This window comes from Periophthalmus magnuspinnatus, chromosome 6 (genome assembly GCF_009829125.3).
Source record: "Periophthalmus magnuspinnatus isolate fPerMag1 chromosome 6, fPerMag1.2.pri, whole genome shotgun sequence".
Taxonomy (NCBI): domain Eukaryota; kingdom Metazoa; phylum Chordata; class Actinopteri; order Gobiiformes; family Gobiidae; genus Periophthalmus; species Periophthalmus magnuspinnatus.
The window spans coordinates 13,237,277-13,259,215 of record NC_047131.1 but is presented as its reverse complement, the minus strand read 5'-3'; the positions used below and the strand labels follow the sequence as shown (position 1 = coordinate 13,259,215).

The window sequence follows — 21,939 nt, the reverse complement described above, 5'->3', positions numbered from 1 at the left end:
TCTGATTTTACCTCAAAGCTGTTACATCCAACTACATGCGATTACATGCCATGTCATCAGAGCAGTATGAACTTAAACGTAGTAGACTCTGTTTCTCACTCAACAAGAAATGTTCCAGTCTCTATTATAATGTATGGGAGGGGTGAGTTTATGTGTAAGTTCAGCCCACTTGCTTAGGAGAATATAAGCAAAGAGGCGGGGAAGCAGGTCAGTGAGAGAGAGACAAGTTCACATACCACTGACAGCAATGCAATACGTCACTTTTTCATTTTGGTGTGTTTATGTAAGTTGTTAAATATGGCCCAAAATGTACAGAGCAGTGTAGAGTGTGTGCTGGCTGCAGGAGCGGGTGTGGCTGAGGCAGCGGCCAGTATGGAATGATCGGCATGTGAGGGGAGCAAAATAAGGATGACTGCAGTAGAAGTCCAGTGAGGGGCGCTGGTATTAAAGGTGACTCCACCACAGCAATAACAGTTCCAGGTCAAAGGTTAGCTGCTGTCAGCATGAGGAGGCTGACTCAGGTGGTTGGGTGTTTACTCACATTACTGTGAACCAAGGAAGTATTAAAGACCAAGACAACATTGTGTTTGTGTGTGAAGAAAATCTTTATTATTCTAAGCTGTTTCCAAATGTACAATTACTAGAAATTGCAATTTCCAATAATGAATGCATCAACATTTTGCAAAGGCAGATATAAAAATAGATATAAAAATAAAACACTGGTTGCATTAAATGATAATACACATGATCTAATGACAGTGTAGCACTACCAAAAGGACTAGGGAGCCAAGAGGCCAGTACGGGCTGGGCTACTGTTGACTACAGTGCAGAGGACATGTGACATACAGTACAACACTACTGTGGCTGGGCCAGTCCATTAGTGGTTTAAATGTGGCACTCTTTACACACATGCTGTGATGTGTTTTAGTTCCACTGACATGAGCAGTCCAGAGGCTCCTGGAAGGTGTATTCCACAACAGTGGCGTTTCGGGAGCAGTAGAGTGTGACGGAGCGTGTTTGTAGTCCGCTCTCCCGGCAACATTTACAGAAGCGAGCATGACTGTTGATATTGAAGTTGAAAATGGTCGCAGAGGGGCATTTACCATCACAGGAATAGACAGTCACCTTTACAAGACAACAAGACAAACACAGAGAGCTATAACAATAGGGAGACACTGAGTGATAATGATGATGCTGTCCTGTGTCTCACCGGTGCATTGCTCCTGCAGTCATCTTTTCTTATGGTGGTTCTTATAGCCACACGTTTGCAGGTTTTCCCATCTTCTTTACCTATAAATGAGATACATAAAATGACAACCAGCATGTGTATATTTGTAATAATGTAGATTATTCCTGTTGATGATGCTGTAAAAGGTAAGTAGAAGTTGAAATGAAAACTGAAGCTTGTGAAGTCTGTGGATAAAAGGTTTAAAGATCACACACAAACACATCTGTGACTGTCTCTTTGTTGCCCAGCAGTAGAGCTTTCAGACTGAGATGTTGGAGGTGTGGTCTGGGACTATTATTTAGAACAGAACTAATGAATTATAATGATATTTCAATGGCACGCTGTACACCACCACTACAGAGTCATCTTTATAAACACTATACATCGCACACATAGAGGTAGCATGCAGATATGGTATGTTAGATGTGTAAGTTGAGGGTACCTGTGTCACAGTTAGTACTACCAGTGGGAGTGACTGGATTAACGGTAAATGGTAAAACACCCACTCCAGAACCTGGCGGGATCACAGTTATTGAGTTCAAACACAAAGAGTTAATATAATGAGAATTACAGAATGCAGCGATTGTAGCCTGCATGCAGGTGGCTCTGACTCAGGAGTTATTGGGCCCAGCCAGGCATTGCAGTCATTCAATACAGACAAAGAGCACAACAGGATAAAGTTGAACCAGTGCACCTGACATTCACCAAACGGCAATATCACAGTTGAAGCAAGCAAGCAGGGCCGCACAGAGACCAGAGCTATTTCAGTATTTCAAAGGTAAAAGTCAGACTTGCACATTAAACTCAAAGGATTAGATAAGCATAGATACAAGTAGATCCTACACAAGTATGATTTCTATCACTTAAAACAAGTAAGAAACCATGATATACTAGATGTTTGTTTGATACTCTTGAACTCTAGTAGTGTTTGTTATATATCTAATACATAAGATCAGTGGACATTTGATAAGAGCTGCGTCAAATGTAATGGCAGGCTCAGCAGACTGCTCCTTCAGCCTCCTGTATACACCAGCCCACGCCCCCAACAGCCAACAAGCCCCTCCCACTGCCAGGCAACAAGGCGCTCACCGCTCTGATCCCGCGCTCTAAGCATTACCCAAAGCACTGTGACTTACACGTCCTGCAGCATCCATCCACGTAGCTCTGCACCACACCACCGTTCTGAAGGAGGAATAAGACACAGTCACATCCTTTAGAATGTATGACATTAGATGGACCATATTTTTAGATAAAAGGGAGCAGACCTGAACACATTCTGTGTCATTGAACGGAGGACATATGACCCCTGAGGCCAGGACCACTGCCCCTACACTTGTTTCCATACAGTCAAAGCGTGTGCAGTTCTCTACCCACGAACTCCCTGCCTAAAAGAAAAAATGGGCACATTTCATGAAGACATTGTCATACAGCAAAGCAAAGTATCTGCTTTGGTTGAGTCTTACAGCAAAAAGCTCTGTGGTCCCGTTTTCATTGGTAAAAGTGCAGGAGATGTTTTTACATGAACCGCAGCAGACTTGAGGATCTGTGGATGGTACATAGATCTGATGCTGAAAAAAACACAAAAGCAGTCATGAATCACTTCCACAAAAACTACTACATCTCTATTTTTGCTACATACAGGTCCACATTTCTGAGAGCAGTTGACTGAGCTGATCTCCATAGCATAAAAGCCTGTGTCAGGGTCCTTACGGTGCAGACAGTGCACAGTGTAGCACATCTCTCCCTCAAAATATTGCACTAGAGACTGGCCAGGCCCCAAAACAGTCACCCCCTGGAACAAGCACACATCTGCTTTCCCTATGGAAGATCAGCACAGTATCATATATACACAATAGTTACAAACAGGACACATATCCATCAATACACTGTTACAGTGCACTTACGGCATGCATGTTGAGGGCAGTCACAGTCCCCATTGTTTTCTGGAAGTTCCACCCTCACCTCACCCTTAAAGTAAACAGTAGTTTGAGAATACAGATTTATTTATTCAATTTATTTATTTGTGGATATTTTGCATTTCCTGTTGTAACTTACTATTTCACAGCTGGGAAGGAAGTTGTCATCACATTGGCATTCTGACAGCAACAAAAACATTTCATTTACATGTCATGTTACTATAATTTGATTTAATAAATCATATACATATCTATCTATCTATCTATCTATCTATCTATATCTATATCTATATCTATATCTATATCTATATCTATATCTATATATATATATATATATATATATATATATATATATATATATATATATATGGGTGTGCGTATATATAGGATAGTGTAATATGCAGAGCCAGTGTGTACCACAGTGATACTGAGGGCAGCAGTGTCCTGGGACTGTAGCTGTGATGAGAGAGAGTCCTGGAGCACAGGTTATAGAAGACTCTGTACACAGGTTCACATCACACACTGTACAACAGAAAAAACAATCTTAGTTTGTAAACAACCAGAAGTGTGTCTCATCGAAGGGACTGTGTTCATACCACAGTGATAGCGTGGACAGCAACTGTTAGTAGTGTTCAGATCCACTGCCAGAATTTCTCCATTGGAACAGGATGGAATAGGCTCAATGCATGACTCACACACTGCGTACACAGAACGGTTATTTGTGTGGTACGTTGATGGCAGTAAACAGCTGCTAACACCAGCTTGACCTCATAAGTTAAAGGTCCTTATTTCAGCCTGACCTGTAGCAGCCATTAAACTTACCACACAGGTACGAATAGCAGCAGGATCTGGACCCTCTGACCTCCACCAGGAACTGGTCCTCCCTGCATTCAGGGGAGGACACAGGAGGGCAAGCCATTGGGTCACACTCTGAAAAAACAGGCATGTTTTAAGACCATTTAAAGGCTAGTGCAAATGATAAATACAACTTTTGTGCACTGCATGCTAGATCAAATCGGCTCTCACCACATCTGTACTCTGGGCAGCATGATGTGGCACTGTAACCCATCACCAGTCGGTTTCCGTTGTCACAGGGTGGGGCATCATTGTCACAAATGGTCATATTGCATTCTACAAAGAGCAGCAAGAACAATAAAGATAAATCCTACGTCTAATCTTTGTATGTAGAGTAAGATGAGCTTCAAACGGACCACAGATTTTCTTGGGGCAGCAAGCTCCTTCCTCCAGCACATCCAGAACATACTCCCCGTCTCTCTCACACAGAGGAGTGGGCACAGAGTCACAGTCTGGTTCCACAGAGACCACTGAGCCGTTCTCCATGCACTTGTACAGACAGCAGCCGCGCACAGAGCCGTTCCACACTTCGCCTGGGGCCCGCGGGTTACCCTCATTATCTGTGCAAACTGGGAATCCCAGCACAAAGACACAAAGGGATACAGTACCTTCTTTAGCACTATGTGACTATATATACATGGACATAATACTGACATCTAGAGTGAAAGGAAAATCATTGTAAAGGTGCACTAAGCCATTATTTTGGTGGAGGGATTCATCTACCCATTTGTCTCCAAGGAGATGTTACTACTTTGCCTGGGATGTTCCACAGTATGCCATTAAACTAACCTATCTTGCATTTATTTAATTACCAGTGTTTTATAGCAAAACATATTTATGCATTCATTTGGTGAGCCAGCTCAGATCTGGTTTGTTACCTGGGTATTACCTGCTTGTTTCCATGGAGATGGAAGCATGAAACAATATAGTTTAATGTTGTATTGTGGAACATTCCAGAAAAAGCAAGTTCAGGTCTATAAAGACTGCCAAAGCAAAAAAAAAGTTAAAGTTAAGTAACATTCTGGTCAAAACTGGGTTATAAACACAATTGTTTATGGTGTTAATGAGTAATCAATTGCTAGATTCATGTTTGGGCATATTTGTTTAGAGAATAAAGTACTTTTTAGAGTATGTATAAGATACACATCTCTATAGTAGCTATGGCTGCAGTGAAGACCCTACTGACCACAGCGATCCTCCGTAACACAGAAGGGAGAGTCTGCACGATGCAGGATGGTCCCAGGGCGGCACACACACTCCTCTCGGATAAAAGAGCAGGTGGTCTCCTCGTAATAGTCCTTATTCAGACACGTGCGACTGGTGCATGTGCTCACACAGGGCTGATACTCTTTTCCAGGGGGACACCGCAACGCTGCAAGACACACATGTAGTAAAACAGTTACAACAGTTTAATGGTGTGCGGGTTTCGTTTGCCAATGTCTCTTACGGCAAAAGTTGGGTCTTCTCCAGTTGATGCACACTTGATGAGTATAGCAGACTGCCACATACGCAGCCAAAAAGTCACATTGGTGATTCTTGTAGTGCAAATCTCCGGCCCATATGATGTCACAGAACTGCTCCGGAGGAACCTGCACAAACAGATCATGTCAGTAAAAATATTAGCATAATCAGTTCAAAGGTACATTGGGATTTTACATTGTGCCATTGTTATCTTAATTGCTGTGCTGGCATGGTAAAAAACAGAAACAAACAGACTGCTTAGTGCAGGCAATGAAGAATGCAATAACTGCACAAAGGGTTACTTACAAAGCATTTTAGAGAATGCAACAATGATAATTAATATTAGCATACAATGACACTGGGACATTTCTACTTTCTAATAACAGAGTACAAGTATCAAATACACCCAATTCACACACAAAAAATGTATTCATATTTTCTTGCATTTCATCTTTTTTATCCTCTCAGGTGTATTACAGTTAGAATAGTAAGCACACATCCCTTATATTCAAGCTATTACTATATGTGCTCTCCTTTTGCTTGTTCCTAGCCTATATATAGAACAATAATCAGTCATATTACATATTATAAGACTGGGATATTACTACTGCCTAGTAACAGAACTAAGGATATTCAATTCATCATCCAATCCAGTTTTCCAGGCATATGAATTCCATTTCCTACTAAACTACTAAAGTTTGCTAGTGCATTGATGACCTTGCTGTGGCAGGGCACAAAGGTTCTCTGCTGTAGCATGGAGATACAGGTGGAGCAGTCCCCGATGGTGCAGTTGTCTCCCACTCTGCGTGTGTGCTCTGTCTCATCTGTGGTCTGCACTCTCCACGCGTGCAGGAACACCACCATGTCGCCCACTTCTCTCACCACTGTTCCGTTTGGCAGCTTTAGGTCGTCCTCTGGGTGTCCATCACAACAGCCTAGAAAACACAAGTCATAATGTCAAATCATACATTATTGTACAAACAAGATTTTAAGTAACAATTACTATTATCATCTTAATAAATAACAATACATAAAAAATATGGCCATGATATTCACATTATTGTGCTTGCATGGTCACAGTGAAGAAGTCTGACCTTATTTAATCCTTATTTAATCCCCTCCATTTTTAACCAATTTAGCTTTTTTAACAGCAGAAGAAAATGTCTTAGTTCCAACTTGTGACAATATAGACAAAAGTGATCTATATCCTCTGTACAAGAATTACTGGCAACAATTTATTACCTAACAATACTAGTAACAATAACTGCAATCAAAATTTCACATTTTGTTTAAAAGTGCTTTAAATGTGTAAATAGCTGGACACATGTTAATCAGAGGTGACAGAATTATGGTTCACTTTGAATTATATATGGATCTTTAAGAGGAGATGCTTTCTGATTTCAATGATGCTGCAGGATATTTGTTCCTGTTCCAGGTCAGATGCAGTGACAACACAACTATGACATAACTATGGCAGGGACAGTACTTTGTATTCAGCACAACAATGGCCCTTTAATGATCTCCGCCAGCAGCTAGTGTTCTTACCACAGAGGCCTCGGGTGGGCACAGAGCCATTAGTGGGAGACATGTACTGCAGCACCATAATGCCAGTGCTATGGTACCACTGTATACTGATCCCTCCAGGTGTATGGAGTAGGTACATGCTGCCAGTGTCCTCTACGTACAGAGAGTGTCGTGAGAAGGGGAGCCTCACAGGCCGGTAGTTCACTGTTACCTGGAAAAACGGCACAGACTTAGTGTAACTAACCTATTGTTTATGATAGGAAATTAGGGAGAGCTGCTGACCTTTCGGTCTAATCTGTTGATAATGATCCTGTAAGATGAGGTGGTGATATTCAGCTTCTTGAAGCACAAACCAGATGCACCCGTGGGACCCTGGAAGGGAATCAGGTTGGACAAAATATGAGCTGAAATTAATCAATTCATATATTTTTATCTTACAGTACTGTACTCACATAGCGTCTGATGGAATTGACACTCTACAAACAACAATATATATTATTTTATGTTATGAGATTTTATATATATATTAAGTGTAAATTCCTGTTACCTGACTTGTTGGACATTTTTCCACCGTACCAATTATAGTTTCTCTCGGTAATTTCACAAGAATATAGGAGCCATTATCATACAAGGCTACATTATTTCCATCAAAGGTGATCACTCGCAGGTCTGACATCACAGTGCAACGACCTAGAAAAAGATTCATTAGCATTAATGTGGACATAAGATGACTGAAAAAGAGCTAAAACTATAATGACCATGTAAACATACAGGGACACTGCCACTGAGGACAGCAGGGGTCAGAGCTGGTGAGGACAGGCAGACCCAGCAGGTTGCACTGTGGCTGAGTGGTGTTGTAGCGGCAATGCAAAGACGAGTTGTGAAGCAGTAGCTCTCCATTGAAACAGATGAGCTCGGCACACTCATCGATGCGGTACGAATATGGAGGCTATGGGAGAAAACAGAGATGTGTCTGAACCAAGCATTTACATTAGACCCTGTCAAAATGCCCACTGTACATTTATTGTTTTGTATGATACTGTATTCTTTAAATCTGTAGTCGACTAAAGAAAGTTTCGTCAACTAAAGACAAGTCAAGTCAATTAAAAAGGGGGTGTGGCAAAAGCTGTAAACTATTACGTATCTCTATGTATCTGACTCACAAGACTACACCTGCATGAGAGTTCATGTAAAAACAGCAATTTATACAGACAAAAGTAGTAGGAAACATACAGACAAAAGTAGTAGGAAACAATGTATAGTTTAATCTGCCTTCTTACATATAAATACCAAAAAATACCAATTCTCCAGCTAACTCACTCTTCTCCTTTCTGCTGTTGTCCCATGTAAATTCTTATAATCTAAATTAAATGATTAGTCCAGTAATGCAAATTTTGGTTGACTAAGACTCATTAATGAGCTGATTAATCAACTAAAGGACCAACAGCCCTATTTGAACTGTGCATTTACATTAGGCCCTGTCCACTGTGCGAATTACTGTTGTTGTATGATACTGTGTACTTGTCTTATCTTTATCTCCTACCAGACAGCTAAAAATGTAATGAAGAATGAAGTTTTTGGTGCATTATATAAAATTAATTATTATAATTATTATACAGTGAATTAAGGTCCATTGTTAACTTAAAATAAACATATACAGAATACAAAAAGATAATTCACAACCACTACAGCATGACTACCGCTGTGTACCGCTGAATTTGAAGTAAAAAAAAAAGTACTTGCAAAAAGTATACTACAAGCAAAACTAGAGACTAGAGACTAGAGAACCAATTTAAAGTTTCTAAAAGTCTTTTATCTATCTGTACATTAAATGTGGGTGATGTTATTTCTCTCTCAATGTAGACCTTTCTGCACATCAAAAGCATTTCATATCTGTGAGTATAGGATACAAGCAGACAGACTGGTAAATTAGCTCTCCTTCCAACCAGTCCCTTTTTCACAGTATGCTTCACTTACTGTACAAGGAGAGGTTGGCAGAACAAAAGGAGTCATGGTGGACACTTCTTCTGTTACAACAGTAGGACTTGTGACTATTTCTGTTGTGAAGGGCTCAGTAGTGGGCTCTGTAGTGGGCTCAGAGGTTGTAGGCGGTGTGGCAGTGGTTGTCATGGTGCTCGTTGACGTCTCCATTGGGGGAGTGGTCTCTGCGGTGGTGGTCTCTGGCAGTAGGGTTGTGCTCTCAGTAGTATAGACCGGTGTACTATGTATGGTGGTAGTTGGAGGCATGGTTGTAGGAGTGGTCGAGGGAGTGGAGGTTGTAGCTGTAGTTGTCTGTTCAGTTGTTATCACTGGGCTTGGGGTTAGTGTTGGAGTGGTGATAAACGCAGTAGTCGTTATGGTAGGAGTAGTAGTGGGTGGTAGCGTTGTGGCTTCGGTTGTAGTAGTGGGAACAGTTGTTGTGGTAGTAATAGCGATAGTTGTAGCCAGTGTAATAATCATCTCAGTAGTGGTGGCTTCAGGTGTGGTGGTTGGAAGAGGAGTAGTGGTAGTGGTAGGTGGTAGTGCAGGAGTGGTAGTGATAGTAGTTGGTAAAGAAGTAGTTGGTAAAGAAGTAGTTGGCGTAGTGACCATCTCTGTAGCTAGTGTGGTTGTAGGGGTAGTTGGCAGGGGAGTGGTGGTAGTAGTAGGAGAGAGAGTGGTGGAGGCGGTTGTGGTCGTAGCAGTGGTAGTGGTGGTAGGAGCAGCAGTGCTGGTTAGAGGAGTGGTAGTGGCCTCTGTGGTGGTGGTAGTGGTTATAGTTGTGGTGGTTGTAGGCCTTGTCGTTGTGGTAACCATTGTAGTAGTGGTTGGTTGGGTTGTGGTTCTGTTGGACCGTGTCACATACGCAAAAGGAGTAGGAGTTGGGGGGAGCATCACACCTATAGCAGTAAACAAAGCAATGTGAATGCCATGTAAACTAATAGTACAATTACAAATGTGTGCTATTTGAACTTACAGTCCTCTGTGTACACACATCTTCTGGTCACCTCATCAAGAACCATATTCTGTGGGCAACGTGGGAAGCATCCTTCCACACTATGAAATACAAAATGCTTTATTGCCACAGTCTTGGTAAAGAGGCCTTTTGGTTTAAATGTTCTGGAACGTACGGGGGCAAAAACTGGCAGCGTGTGGCATCGGGATCACTACATGTGTGGACACATGGACTGGCACAGGGCTGGTAGCGCCACTCACACATCATGCGGTAGGGAATAACAAAACTGCTTTCTACAAGAACAAACATTTTAATAAAATTGAAGAGTTTCAAAATAGAAGACCTTTATAAGTATGAATGGGTCCCTGACCCCTCAGTGTGAAGCTGCTGCTGGCCTTAAACCCCTCAGAGGAGTCATATCTTTGGGCTTGTGCGGCTGCTCGTGTCAGGGTCAGAAAGGTTCCTGGCTGGCTCATGAGTTCAAAGGAGCTGTGCCCAGGCAGGAATAAGCCCTGGTGCTGGATGAAGGTGGCTCTGCGACTGAACTCTGGGCCTCTGGTCCAGCGCTCTAGGTGAAGACTGCTGTGGCTGGACACAACCAGGAAGTAGTTAGGTCGCTCTGCAGATTCTAATGACACTGCAGGGACACCTGGTATGAAGAGAGGGGAAGGACTTAGATCAGCTCAGGAACATGGCAGTGCTGTATGCTTGTGTGAGAATCTGAGCACCCACGTGATGTTTTATCCTTCTGCAGTCCTGCTGTGATCATGAAGTTGAAGAGTAAGCCTGGAGCAGGCATCTGCCCTGTTCTCTCTCTGAGCAAGGGGAAGACAGTGCTGCTGCTGCTGCGATTCACTCCAAACATGGTGTCATTATACACAGCACTCACTATGGAGAAGGGGCCATCACCTAACTCTGATAGGAGACCAAACAGAATATTAGGGATGAGACATGCTTCAAGCAGTACATGTTAACTGTGCTTGTACCTACCCTGATTATAATATTCACAATCATAGGCTGTAGAATAAGATGAGGAGATGAAGGTTTATCAGTTGTTATATTTAGAACACACATAAAACACAGTGACATCAATGTACAGCATTATGCATTTGGCAAATGAAACAGCACTGCACTGCCTCCTGCAGACTACAGCAGCAGAGAATGGGCTGACCGTTTGCCTGTGTAACAGATACAGGTCAGTGCAGTTGGACTTACGGCAGGCAGAGGGTGACCTCCAGTGTATGGTGACCCCTTGCTGGCAGCACTTATGTGCATATGCTGCGATAGATGTGCACAGACACTCACAGTCACCCCCACGGTTACAATTGCAAGTGTCAGTCAGGCAGTTTCTGTAGAACCAGGCCACATCCACCTGGCAGAAAGACAAGCCATGTTGAAAAATGCATGTACCCATAAACTCTCATTATATTCACTACAATGTGGAGAAGGATAGGAGGATCACAGGGGGGAGCTGCTGAGGTCTCATGGAGGGGGTGACTAACTCTCAATAATTTACACAGGAAAGAAGGCCTGAGTTTTAGGGACAAAAGAATCAAAAGAATTGGGTCAAACTGAAATGGAGAGAAGACCATATAAATATAGTATGGTCTGCCAGTATAATATAGTAGATTTATCTCAACACTCAATATAAATATTATTACGAACATAAAATCTATATTTTCTTTCTTGTAGCAGATAAAGTATTTTTATGACAAACAAAATCTTGTAAATATGATATTATTTTGCAACAATTTCCAAAAATCTAGTTCCAATTTATTTCTTTAGAAATGTTCAGGTACTATTGTTTCAGTTATTGTATTGAAATGACATTGACATTATTTTTTTCACATACTGGTGGCTCCCTCTGCTGGACAACAACAGATGTCTGCCTGTGAATTCATAATTGGGTGTAAAAGTGTGTCCTATACCTCTTAATGACAGTTCAAATAACTTACCACATTGTGACAGGGAGCAAAGACGTCGCTGTACAGAAGAGCACACTCCCTCTTGGCATACGGTTGTCGGCCCAGGTCCCCTTCACACGGTCGGGCCAGTACATAGTCACTTTCACACTGACGCACACAACACACATACGCACAGCAGCAGGTGATTAAGTGTCTGATTACTCTTAAATATCACACTGAACTCAGGGGAATTGAGTCATGAATTACAAATGCAAGTTAAAAAGAAGAGTGAAAGAGTAAGTGAGGGAGATAATGTGAGAGAGAAAACAAAACAAGGAGGGAAGAGGAAGTTGGTGGTGTTTCCTACCTGCCCTAGGGCCCAGCTGTCTCCAAATGTCTGTGCGTTATTCACCTCCATGTGGCTCGAGGTGGTCATATCATTCACTGTCACACTGTCAAAGTTACCACACATCCCACTCAGATGCCCCTGCAAAGACAAACAAGGTTACACAATCACATTTGCATAACACTGCAACAGTAAGGCTGATTATACACCATGAATACAATGATATACAAATCTCACACAGAATAGTATAAATTATTTCATTGATTCAAGTATATAGCTACAAACTAGAAACTACAAGTTTTTAGTAACAATTACATTTCTTTGTTTCTTCTAATTGTGATAACACTGATCCATACTTAAATACTATTGTTTCTATTGTTATTATATACAAACCCGAACATACTGTTTTTGCTGAAAGCAACTACACCAACATTAAGAGAAATCTTTCATCCAAATTTGGTAATAAACATGTCTTGAACTTCTGAATTTCATTGTGATGCTACTGTGGGGTCCTTGTGATATATTCATATCAATAAGGGGCCCATGGTCTCATAAAGTTTGAGAACTCCTGTCCTATCACATTAAAAATTCTCTATGTAAAATAAATGTATATAAAAAGGTAATTCATTAAATTCAACTAATCACCTTGATCTCTTTCTTTGGACACAAAGCATTGTCCATGCAACGTGCATTAGTGTAAAGGGCTATTGTTACATCCCTAATTGTTCTCATGAACATAAAAAGTAATGAGTTTTGAGTGTACTGTTGTGCAGTAAGAAGGCTGTGCAGGTTGCGTGAGAGGCACACCTGCACACCTATAGTGTGGAATTGTTTTCTGACCCAGACCTTCCACTGAGGCCCAGCTCGGATGTGGACAGTTGTTTTGCGGTCCCAGAGGATGGTTAAGTCCTGATTTGCAAAATGAACAACCGTGTAGTAGCCTGCCTTCCACAATTCAAATTCAAATCCTCTTCCAATAACAGTGGACGGACTCTGGAATAGCAGATCAGAATTGTTTAAAGCTGAGGAAATGAGTTTGCAGAAAGTGTTAGGCAGAGGTGAGTTCCTACAGGGTTCCCTGAGTTGTCCGTAAAGTAGATCTGGGTAAGTCCCACATGAATGACCAGTGTTTTCAAGCACACAATGCCGCTCTCATAACAGTCCTTGTTTTGGGCGATGATGGACACCTCGGTTTCTTCTGTGCTCTGATAAAAAAAAGAAAGTTATTCATTAAAACTCTGGAAATGAAAAAAAAACAGTACTTAGTTCAGATTTTGTGCCACTTTAATCATTTAAACCCTGTAAAATAAATATAATGTAACACAATCCAGACTGGAGGAAGCTATGTCATCCAGGTAAGTAAAAGGTGACAGGACAGGAAGTGGCCGTAGGCTATTAGGACAGAGCTGTGACCTCTGTGGCCATTCTCTGAGGTCTGAGTGGTGGTCGGAAGCCTGTTGGAGCTGAAACGCTGTGTCTGTTCAGCTAATTCTAATTCTATATCCCTGGGAGCGCCAGAGCCCAGGGCTTTGAATTGAACACTAGTGCCTTTGTGTTGTTACAGCCTGGCCTAATGTCTGATAGCATTACTGTGGTGTAAATGAAGCAATGTACAATGTTCACACAAACATTTACCTTAATCTGTTCTTACTAACACTACAGTTTATAACAGGATTAAAACATACAGTTCAGTCCTAAAACCATGAATAACCTCTCACTTAGCTCTTAAAGGTGTGACTGCCCAAGCAGACATTGACACCTGTGTGGTCAAAATAAATTCCACAATGTTTCAGAGAAATACCTCAGACTGTGTGCTCAAGTGAAGCTGTGATGAGGCATGACTTACTTTAATGAGGTAGACCTGACAGTCTGAATGGTAGTCATACTCTAGTCCGTCAAAGGTATGGTAGTGTCGATCACTGTAGACAGTGCACACAGCCGGGCACGGGGAATAGCTGCAGTTAAAATAGCCACGGTGACACACACTAATAAAAAAGACAGACATTCATTGTACATTATGTTTAACATTTTAACTTTAAAATAAAAATTGTCAACAACAAAGCCTTATACCATCTGTAACATGGAGTCTCAACAGTCTCTCCAGGAAGGTATTCTAGACCCAGCCAAGCACAAGGACAGTTCTCTGGATAGTAGCACTCTCCATGATGCAGGACCAGCCTTTGAACAAAAACAAGAAAGTCAAACATGGAAAGTCATTCATCAAAGTAACTGATTTCCTTTTACTCATCTATTTTACATGTTTTGAAATTAAATGGACAGATGTAACCTAACAAAGACTTAACTTTAGGGCCTAAAATGCAGTATTGTTGTATATATAGTGTATATTTAGTCTAAAATAGGTAGTTGTGATGTTTTGAGGGGCTGCAGATGGTGATTACCCAGGAGGGCAGACACATCCCGGTATGCAGGGCGTGTTTGGAGGGCAGGTCATATTGAGCATGAGGTTGCGGCAGGTTGGAGCGCAGGCCACCCCTCCTCTCTGCTCGTTGCAGCTGTGGTACACCTTACCCTCTGGACACTCTCCAACTTCTGTGCTGTCTGACTCTGCAATGGGGATACAACAGAGAATCAAAGAACAAAGTTACAAAAAAGCTTGAAAGGAATCTTAAATGGACTAAGGAAAATAGTGGTACTGTGAGACCTTGCTCCTCCTGCACACACTCCATCTTCCCATTTCTGCACAGGCTGTGAAACAGAACAAGAAAAAAGAAGGAGATTTAGAGCTGAGTTTATGATTTTGATTTCATCACATTTCATGCTATTAGTATCTTTTTTTAATCCATCATTAACTAAACCCATCTGCTATTTCACACTTCACTGTGACTGGTTAAATTCACATTTCACTCGCTTATAGAGTGAGAGCATAACAGAGTCTGACAAATATGAGGAGTGGGTGGGTAAGTGCATTACACAGAGAAGCACTGAATCACAGTATGACAATCTCATCAAAATAACATATTGTCACAGGATAAGATCACGATTCTATTGAACACTCACCAGGGACCAGACACACTGAAGGTCACCTCTCCTGGCTGTGACACACCTCCCATGGAGTAGCAGTGACACTGAGACCTGATGAAAAACAAAGAGCTTTCAAATGACTGTACATGTAGTTTAGACTAACAGTAAAGATAGGCTTTGAGGTCTTACAGCTGCACACAGCGCTGGCGCACATCATCGTAATAACTGTTGTGAGGACAACCACAGCCCTCTGCACACTCGGCCGGATCACAGGTCTCTGGGCCAAACAAAGCGCGACATGAGCGGCCACAGGAAGAGACACATGAGTGGTACAGCATCCCTCCAAGACACACCACGCCTGCACACAAGAAAAGACTAAATGTTACTATATGATACTTTATGACATTACATTAGTTATATAGAATGATAATGTTAATGTCACACTCACCACACTCAGACACATGTGGCCGGAAGTTTATGTCCGCTCCATGTTTTGAGCAGAGGTATGCATAATGAGCCAGGACAGTGCATAGGCAGCTTCCTCCACAGCGACATGCCTGGTACCGGCACTGCTGCTGGTACACATTAGGACTGATGTAGCCATGGCATGGAGCAAATACACTCCCCACTAGAATCTCACATTGGTTTGCATAGTATACTATGAAATGGATTACACAAATTAATTCAGTGACCTTAATGAACAAATCTAGCATGGTGTTGGTAGTATTACCATTGTGCTGGTTCATCTCACATGGGTCTATGATGGGAATATTAACAGGGGCAATACAAGCAGAGGACACCTTCCAAGCATTACTGTGAAGCTGAGGGGTTCCTTCGATCATTCCAGAGGGAGATCTAATAAAGCATACACTGCCATATAAATATCCAGAAGAACTAAACAAGAGGTTTTAAAGATGTGTTAAGACTGTTACAGGAAGTCATCTCGTAGATTTCCATTAAAGGTTCCACAAAGGCCAAGAGTCAATCCACGCCAATAGTTTTCAATCTGCAAATAGATCCGGCCCCCTTGACCATCATAGAGAATTTGCAGACCAATGTCTGTCTTCAGTAGAGTAAATACAGTGGTGAGCTTTCGTATTTCAACAGTTTCTGTAAATTAAACAACAGCATTAATCATGCAGTATTTTGTTTTATAAATTAAAGTGTGATGTCTCTTTTTAAATAAATAAATGTGTCTGTGCCCCATACCATCCACATAGGGCAGGACAGGGGCTGGGTTCACTCCAAAGATTACTTCCCCTTCCCGGGTCAACGTGATCTGACGTGTCATGTCTTCATCCAACACCAGAGTCACTGACTGAATACATACCTGATGCTACAGAAAGAATGCCATCCAGAATTTAAAATCATATTTGATCTATTCTAAATAAATCCCATTTACCTCGGCACATGTAGTATACTGTAGTGTGACAATAAACTTGTTACTGGTGCGACTTTTTGCAAGGACATACTGGCATGCCCCTGGCTGAAGGAACATCCTCCCATCAAAGGTGGTGACAAACACGTCCCCCACGACTGAACACTCGGCTTGGGAAAACAGTATTGTTCAAATATTTAGATTTCAGAATAAACATATGGATCAAGTACAGTATGCAGAGTGTTGATTTACCAGTGCAGTTGTTCTCTGTGCAGTTCCACACTCCACCCATGCACACACTAGAGCATAATATTTAACATTTATTGTACATCTGGTCAAACTTGGCAAGTTTACTGTATTATATGATGGAGTACTGACCAAACACTACATCCCTGTGGCAGAACATGTCCTTGTCCATACGATGTGCCATGGTAAACACAGGGACACTGGGAAACAGCAATACAGGTTCCATTTTGTAGGATAAGGCCTGGTAAAAGATACAACAGAATGTGATATATCTGTAGCTCAAGTAAAACATTGCTCAAAGGTAACACTTTTGTACCATCAGGACAGTAGCAGCCGTCCAGACAATGCAAGTTTGTTCCCAAACATTCTTTTTCAAATGTGCACGTGGGTGGACAGCAGCTGATGCAGTCTCTATAGACAAAACTGTCCTCACAGCCATCATCTAGAGACAAATACAGTATTTTACCAGAAGTGTTGCATACTGTCAGTATAAGTGGAATCTTACTGCACGATGGAAAGCTGTCTCTCCACTCTCTCACAGGATACCCCACATGTGAGCAGGCACGAGTGTATTCTACCAAAGCTTTGCAAAAAGTATCCTCATCATCAGATCTAAAGGCAGATACAAATATATATGACCTATCATTTCATACAATTACAAAAGACTTTTGTGGACATACATGCGCAAAAACAACTTACACACAAAGGTCAGAGACACAACTGGCCACAAATGGATTCGGATCAATGTGTTGATGACATGACAGAAAGGGGAAGAAGAGAAGTGCACTACATTTCTCTATGGCATCCTGTGTAAGATATAAGCATATGAAACATTTTGATATCCCATAAAGCGCTTTACACTGTTAATTATCGCTCTTACGTCCATGTCTGACTCTGACTGGCAAGGTCCATTGAAGTCAAGATCTACAGCAGGACAATGTCGCTCATGGGGCAAGTCAACAGCCCAGCTGTTGGCAAACACTGCTGGCTCATCTGTGTGGATTCCTACATCACAACATCAACACAAAAAACTCAAACAGAGACACAGAGATATTCATGTGGGGCTGGTAATAAGCTGAAGTAATACTGTATTTCCACTCTGCAGCGGGTTATTAGGGCTTATAAATAATTGTATTTATTGTAAGGATTTATATGGGACAACAACAGAAAGGAACGTTAGTGAGTGAGTTAGCGGAAGATTTGGCTTTTTTTGGGGTTTATTGTGCCCTTGTCAATACAGGACAACCCCCCCGGCCCACATTAATGATGGCACAATGCTCTTGTCTTTGGCAATGGTATAATAAATATAGTTATAGGGAGTGTCTGGTAGTTTTAAATAATGGAGTCCAGTCTTACCTCTGGCAGTAGTTAGATCATCCCCTGAGAGGTGGTTGAAGTTACCACATAAGCCACAGGGGACGCCCTGGTGATCCTCACTCATTTTTAGGTAAACACCTGATTCCCCATCCCAGGCCAGAGAAAACCCAAACACACTCTTCACCAGCAGGTAGTCAGCCAGGCGTTCTATAAATACACCTCCAATAGTGTGAGGCAGACTGAGCCTACAACAGCAAACAAGTATATTACATATTGCTTGGGCCACAGCAGCTCAAGCTTATTTGAAGAGTGCACTATTTATGATTTCTGGTGGAGGGTCTGAAACCTTTGTGCCTCCATTGAGATGCTATGATTTTGCCTAGTATTTTCCATAATAGTATGTAGTATTTGCCTAGTATTGAACAGTGAAGCTAAGCCACATATAAAATACAACCTGTTTATTTCATGAAATGCATTTTATGAACAGGAAGGTCTAGTGGTCACTATATGTCAAAACAGCACAAAATCTAAATCTCAACTTAAAAGCAGCAGAATTATTCAAAAACAAAGGGTTTAAACACTCAACAAGGCATTTAAAAAAGCTTTGACCTCAGGTTTATTAATAATATTGATGGCGAGTGACTGATAGCATTGGCACCAAAGACTACATCTCCTTAATGTCTATGCACAGTATGGCATAAACCTTATCTCCATGGAAACAGGTCATCAGGCTAAGCATTTCTAACAGTAAAAACACCAGTTATTTACTAAACGCAAAGATTAATACCATACTATGTAACAGTCTAGCCAAATCAATAACATCACCATGGAGACAAGCAGGTGGCAGACACTCAACTAGTTACATAGTGCGACTTTAACCAATGTAAATGCATACTGACCGACGACCACCTTGATGGACTTGATAACCAGAGATGTGAATTTCCTCCTCGTTAGGGAAGAAAAGGCTAAGAGCTCTGGGGCACGAGTACACACTCCCCTCGCACACTCGGCTGTTATGGACCTGAGAGATCAAAGAGGATCAAAGGGACGCGCGCACAGGAAAACCAGTATTAATCCACACTCTGTAACATGACCTGTCTATCTAAAAATACACTCAATTGTCTGTGATGAGATGAACCCAGCATAAACCTGAGCACTAACAGAATCTGACACCAACTTAAATCTACTTAGCTCTATTTAACTACTTGAAATCAGCAGATAAGCTTGATCTATACGCTCTTACCCACACGGTGTACTGTGGCGTGGCTGAGTGGCAATCTTGGGCCAGGATATAAGAGCAGGTGCCGGGGAAGTAGAAGTAAATCCCATCAAATGTTTCATAGTGGTGCTGACCCCACGACCTGCAGATTCCGTCTCTGTCCTGGCCTTGGTTTGGTACTGATGATAAATGGACAATTTACTCACACAAGATGTTTGCAGTGATGACATCCATGAACACAATGAAGAATTTGAAATGTTAGGGAAATGATAGGGCTAGTGCTACACTGTCTTTCGTCATTCTCCTATTCTACTAAACTTATCAGAGGAAAATGAACACCTGAATTCTCTAAAGACTGTTGTTACAGGAATTCCCCCCTAGCTCGCGGTGCCAAGATGCTACCCAAGATTCACCTGGTAAAATGACTGAGAGTGACTCACATGTCACAAGTGCCTATTTATCACTGTGATAACTAGAGAGGTTTAGATACCAAATACTATATTTTACCTGGATCAAAAAAAAAAAAATCTAATTCATAACTTATACAATACTTGAAGTCAATGCAATGCAGGTTGCTATGATAGATTGAGGTTGAAATGTGTATCATGTAGAGTCAGACGTCTTGTTGAAAGAACAGCGATTTTCTCTTCTGTGCGAGTGATAGGGGCTTGTGTCTGAACGATGACTGCAGTGGCTCTGAATATGAATTAAAACTGGAATGAGCAAATTTCAGAAAATCTGATAATTAACATTTGGCGTAGAACTAATTAAAGTTTGTTGAAGGATCGGAGAGTCTGATGCAGTCAACTGAAGAGTCTCACACATTCTTGTATTAATTAGTGTAACACAATACGATTATTAAACATTCGAAACAAATGTTGAGCATATAGCCACATGTGTGTTCAGTCAACCACATTTTTCATACGAAATGAAATGTAATGAGTTTGGGGGCTGAGACATGGAGTTGCAGGTACAGTATTACTCACTGATTTGGCAGCGGTCTCCCATTGCCTGGAACTGAGCACAGTCACACGCACCGCCCTCCAGACACCAGCCTCCATTGAGACAACCACAATATTCTGGAGAAGACAGTCAGATGCACTTTGTCCATTTTAATGTAATGTTCATAGGCTTTTTCTTTATAGAGTTTTATAACAGTTACCTGAAGAAGCATCTCTGGATGTGTAATTGTGTATGATACTGCGGGACAGTGTTCCCTCTGACAACAGTGGCCTGTATGTCTAGGACAGAAGAAGCAACAGACACTTAAATAGAATCATTGACACAAGAATAACTGGCTGTAAATTGCGTCAGGATGAGTGGGACAAAGTGAATGTGTTAGTGAGTGTGTCTTGTTCTGTACAAAGCCCGCTTTGTGCCCGTTTGGGTGTTTGTGCGCATGTGGGTGCCCTGACCTCTCCTGGTTCTCTTAGGTGTAGTGTACCAACCTCCTCCCCGAGGAGATCCCGTTTCCTCCGAAGTGCATTAGCCCTTCTGCGCACACAAACATGCACATTAGTGAGAGAAACAGTCAGAGGGGAGACTTAAGTGCACTTTACACCACTTGAATCTCGACTCCAAACTCTTTACTGAACCCTCTCGTACTCAGAAGCACATACACACATACACACACCATCACAGATCTCTATCTAACCTCGAGTGACAGCACTAGGACATGGAATGATTGTAATCATCATTTACCTCTGTAGTTTCCCTGTTGATAGTGAAAGTCGGCTCTGAGCTCCTAAACAACACAAAAACAAGTCACCTTTCAAAGTGTGAGAAACATCTTTCTATATATATATATATATATATATATATATATATATATATATATATATATATATATATATATATATATATATATATATATATATATAAAACAATGAATCACAGAACTAATGTGTTTTACAAATATGAAAAAATAAACATATAATATTTATAACTAATTGCCCTTTTCCCTGTAATTCCAACCTTCCAAATACAGGTGCCATGCTCACCCTCAAGTAGCAGCAGGTGGGAGATGGAAAATGACATAAGAAGAAATCTTTCCACTGTCCACTTTAAGTTCATCTCAGAGTCCGAAAGAAGTTCCGCCAAACTTTAACGGCGCATCTCAATGGTCCCGGGAGAGAAGGGCGCGGGAGGACAGGACACACCGGGACGATGTGGAGTTTGAAGCTGAAACCTGTCTACACCTGCCTGCCCATTAAGTCTACCTGCCAGGAGGCGACGGCCCCTTCAGCTCAGAGCGGGTACCACACCTGTGTGAGTGGGCAGGACTGGGCAGGACTGGGCAGTATACTGGGCTGTTATGGGCAGGATTGGGCAGGATTGGGCAGTATACTGGGCTGGTATGGGCAGGATTGGGCAGTATACTGGGCTGGTATGGGCAGGTAAGTACCACTCAACCTGGTCGTTTATCCTGGCATCTTGCAGCATTAAAGTTAGCTAACAAACTTACCAACTTACCTAACACCAGCTATTTTACATAAACTGTTCAAACGTCAACACTAATATCATCCTTTCATAAATATGTGTTATTTGAAAAACAAGTTTCAATTAAGAAACAACACTATTCATATTAAAATAACATGATAATAAAGTCAGCTAGCAAATGTAGCGTTA

At 41.6% G+C, this 21,939-nt stretch overlaps 1 protein-coding gene across 1 annotated transcript; it reads right to left on the bottom strand.

The window, feature by feature from the left end:
- Positions 1 to 692: 692 nt before the first annotated feature.
- otogl (otogelin-like) lies at positions 693 to 21,384 on the bottom strand. The gene is made up of 57 exons (XM_055222319.1): positions 21,312 to 21,384; positions 21,013 to 21,055; positions 20,760 to 20,805; positions 20,474 to 20,552; positions 20,298 to 20,390; positions 19,336 to 19,490; positions 18,992 to 19,113; positions 18,132 to 18,337; positions 17,656 to 17,780; positions 17,475 to 17,581; positions 17,281 to 17,387; positions 17,092 to 17,217; positions 16,908 to 17,016; positions 16,782 to 16,828; positions 16,554 to 16,699; positions 16,361 to 16,487; positions 16,084 to 16,261; positions 15,882 to 16,006; positions 15,600 to 15,809; positions 15,341 to 15,509; positions 15,188 to 15,262; positions 14,832 to 14,875; positions 14,569 to 14,734; positions 14,240 to 14,347; positions 14,016 to 14,154; positions 13,240 to 13,374; positions 13,016 to 13,162; positions 12,191 to 12,310; positions 11,875 to 11,991; positions 11,135 to 11,291; positions 10,910 to 10,936; positions 10,652 to 10,834; positions 10,290 to 10,568; positions 10,095 to 10,212; positions 9,941 to 10,020; positions 8,962 to 9,863; positions 7,756 to 7,933; positions 7,532 to 7,674; positions 7,437 to 7,460; positions 7,267 to 7,356; positions 7,006 to 7,195; positions 6,178 to 6,395; positions 5,447 to 5,588; positions 5,186 to 5,371; positions 4,356 to 4,568; positions 4,171 to 4,275; positions 3,967 to 4,074; positions 3,741 to 3,842; positions 3,562 to 3,666; positions 3,284 to 3,324; positions 3,133 to 3,196; positions 2,868 to 3,046; positions 2,692 to 2,796; positions 2,494 to 2,613; positions 2,365 to 2,410; positions 1,211 to 1,290; positions 693 to 1,125 (listed from the first exon to the last, which is right to left on the bottom strand). Exons 1-57 carry the CDS (start codon positions 21,382 to 21,384, stop codon positions 925 to 927), a joined length of 7,830 nt encoding a protein of 2,609 aa, XP_055078294.1. The 3' UTR covers positions 693 to 924.
- Positions 21,385 to 21,939: the final 555 nt, after the last annotated feature.

Bases quoted from the DNA above. Each gene is read 5' to 3' on its own strand.
- otogl (XM_055222319.1), bottom strand. From the start codon at position 21,384: ATGAACTTAAAGTGGACAGTGGAAAGATTTCTTCTTATGTCATTTTCC. The intron at 10,021-10,094 runs GTACGTTCCAGA...TGTATTTCATAG, and splicing joins CGCTGCCAGTTTTTGCCCCC to TGTGGAAGGATGCTTCCCAC. The intron at 7,196-7,266 runs GTCAGCAGCTCT...CCGTTTTTCCAG, and splicing joins TCAACAGATTAGACCGAAAG to GTAACAGTGAACTACCGGCC.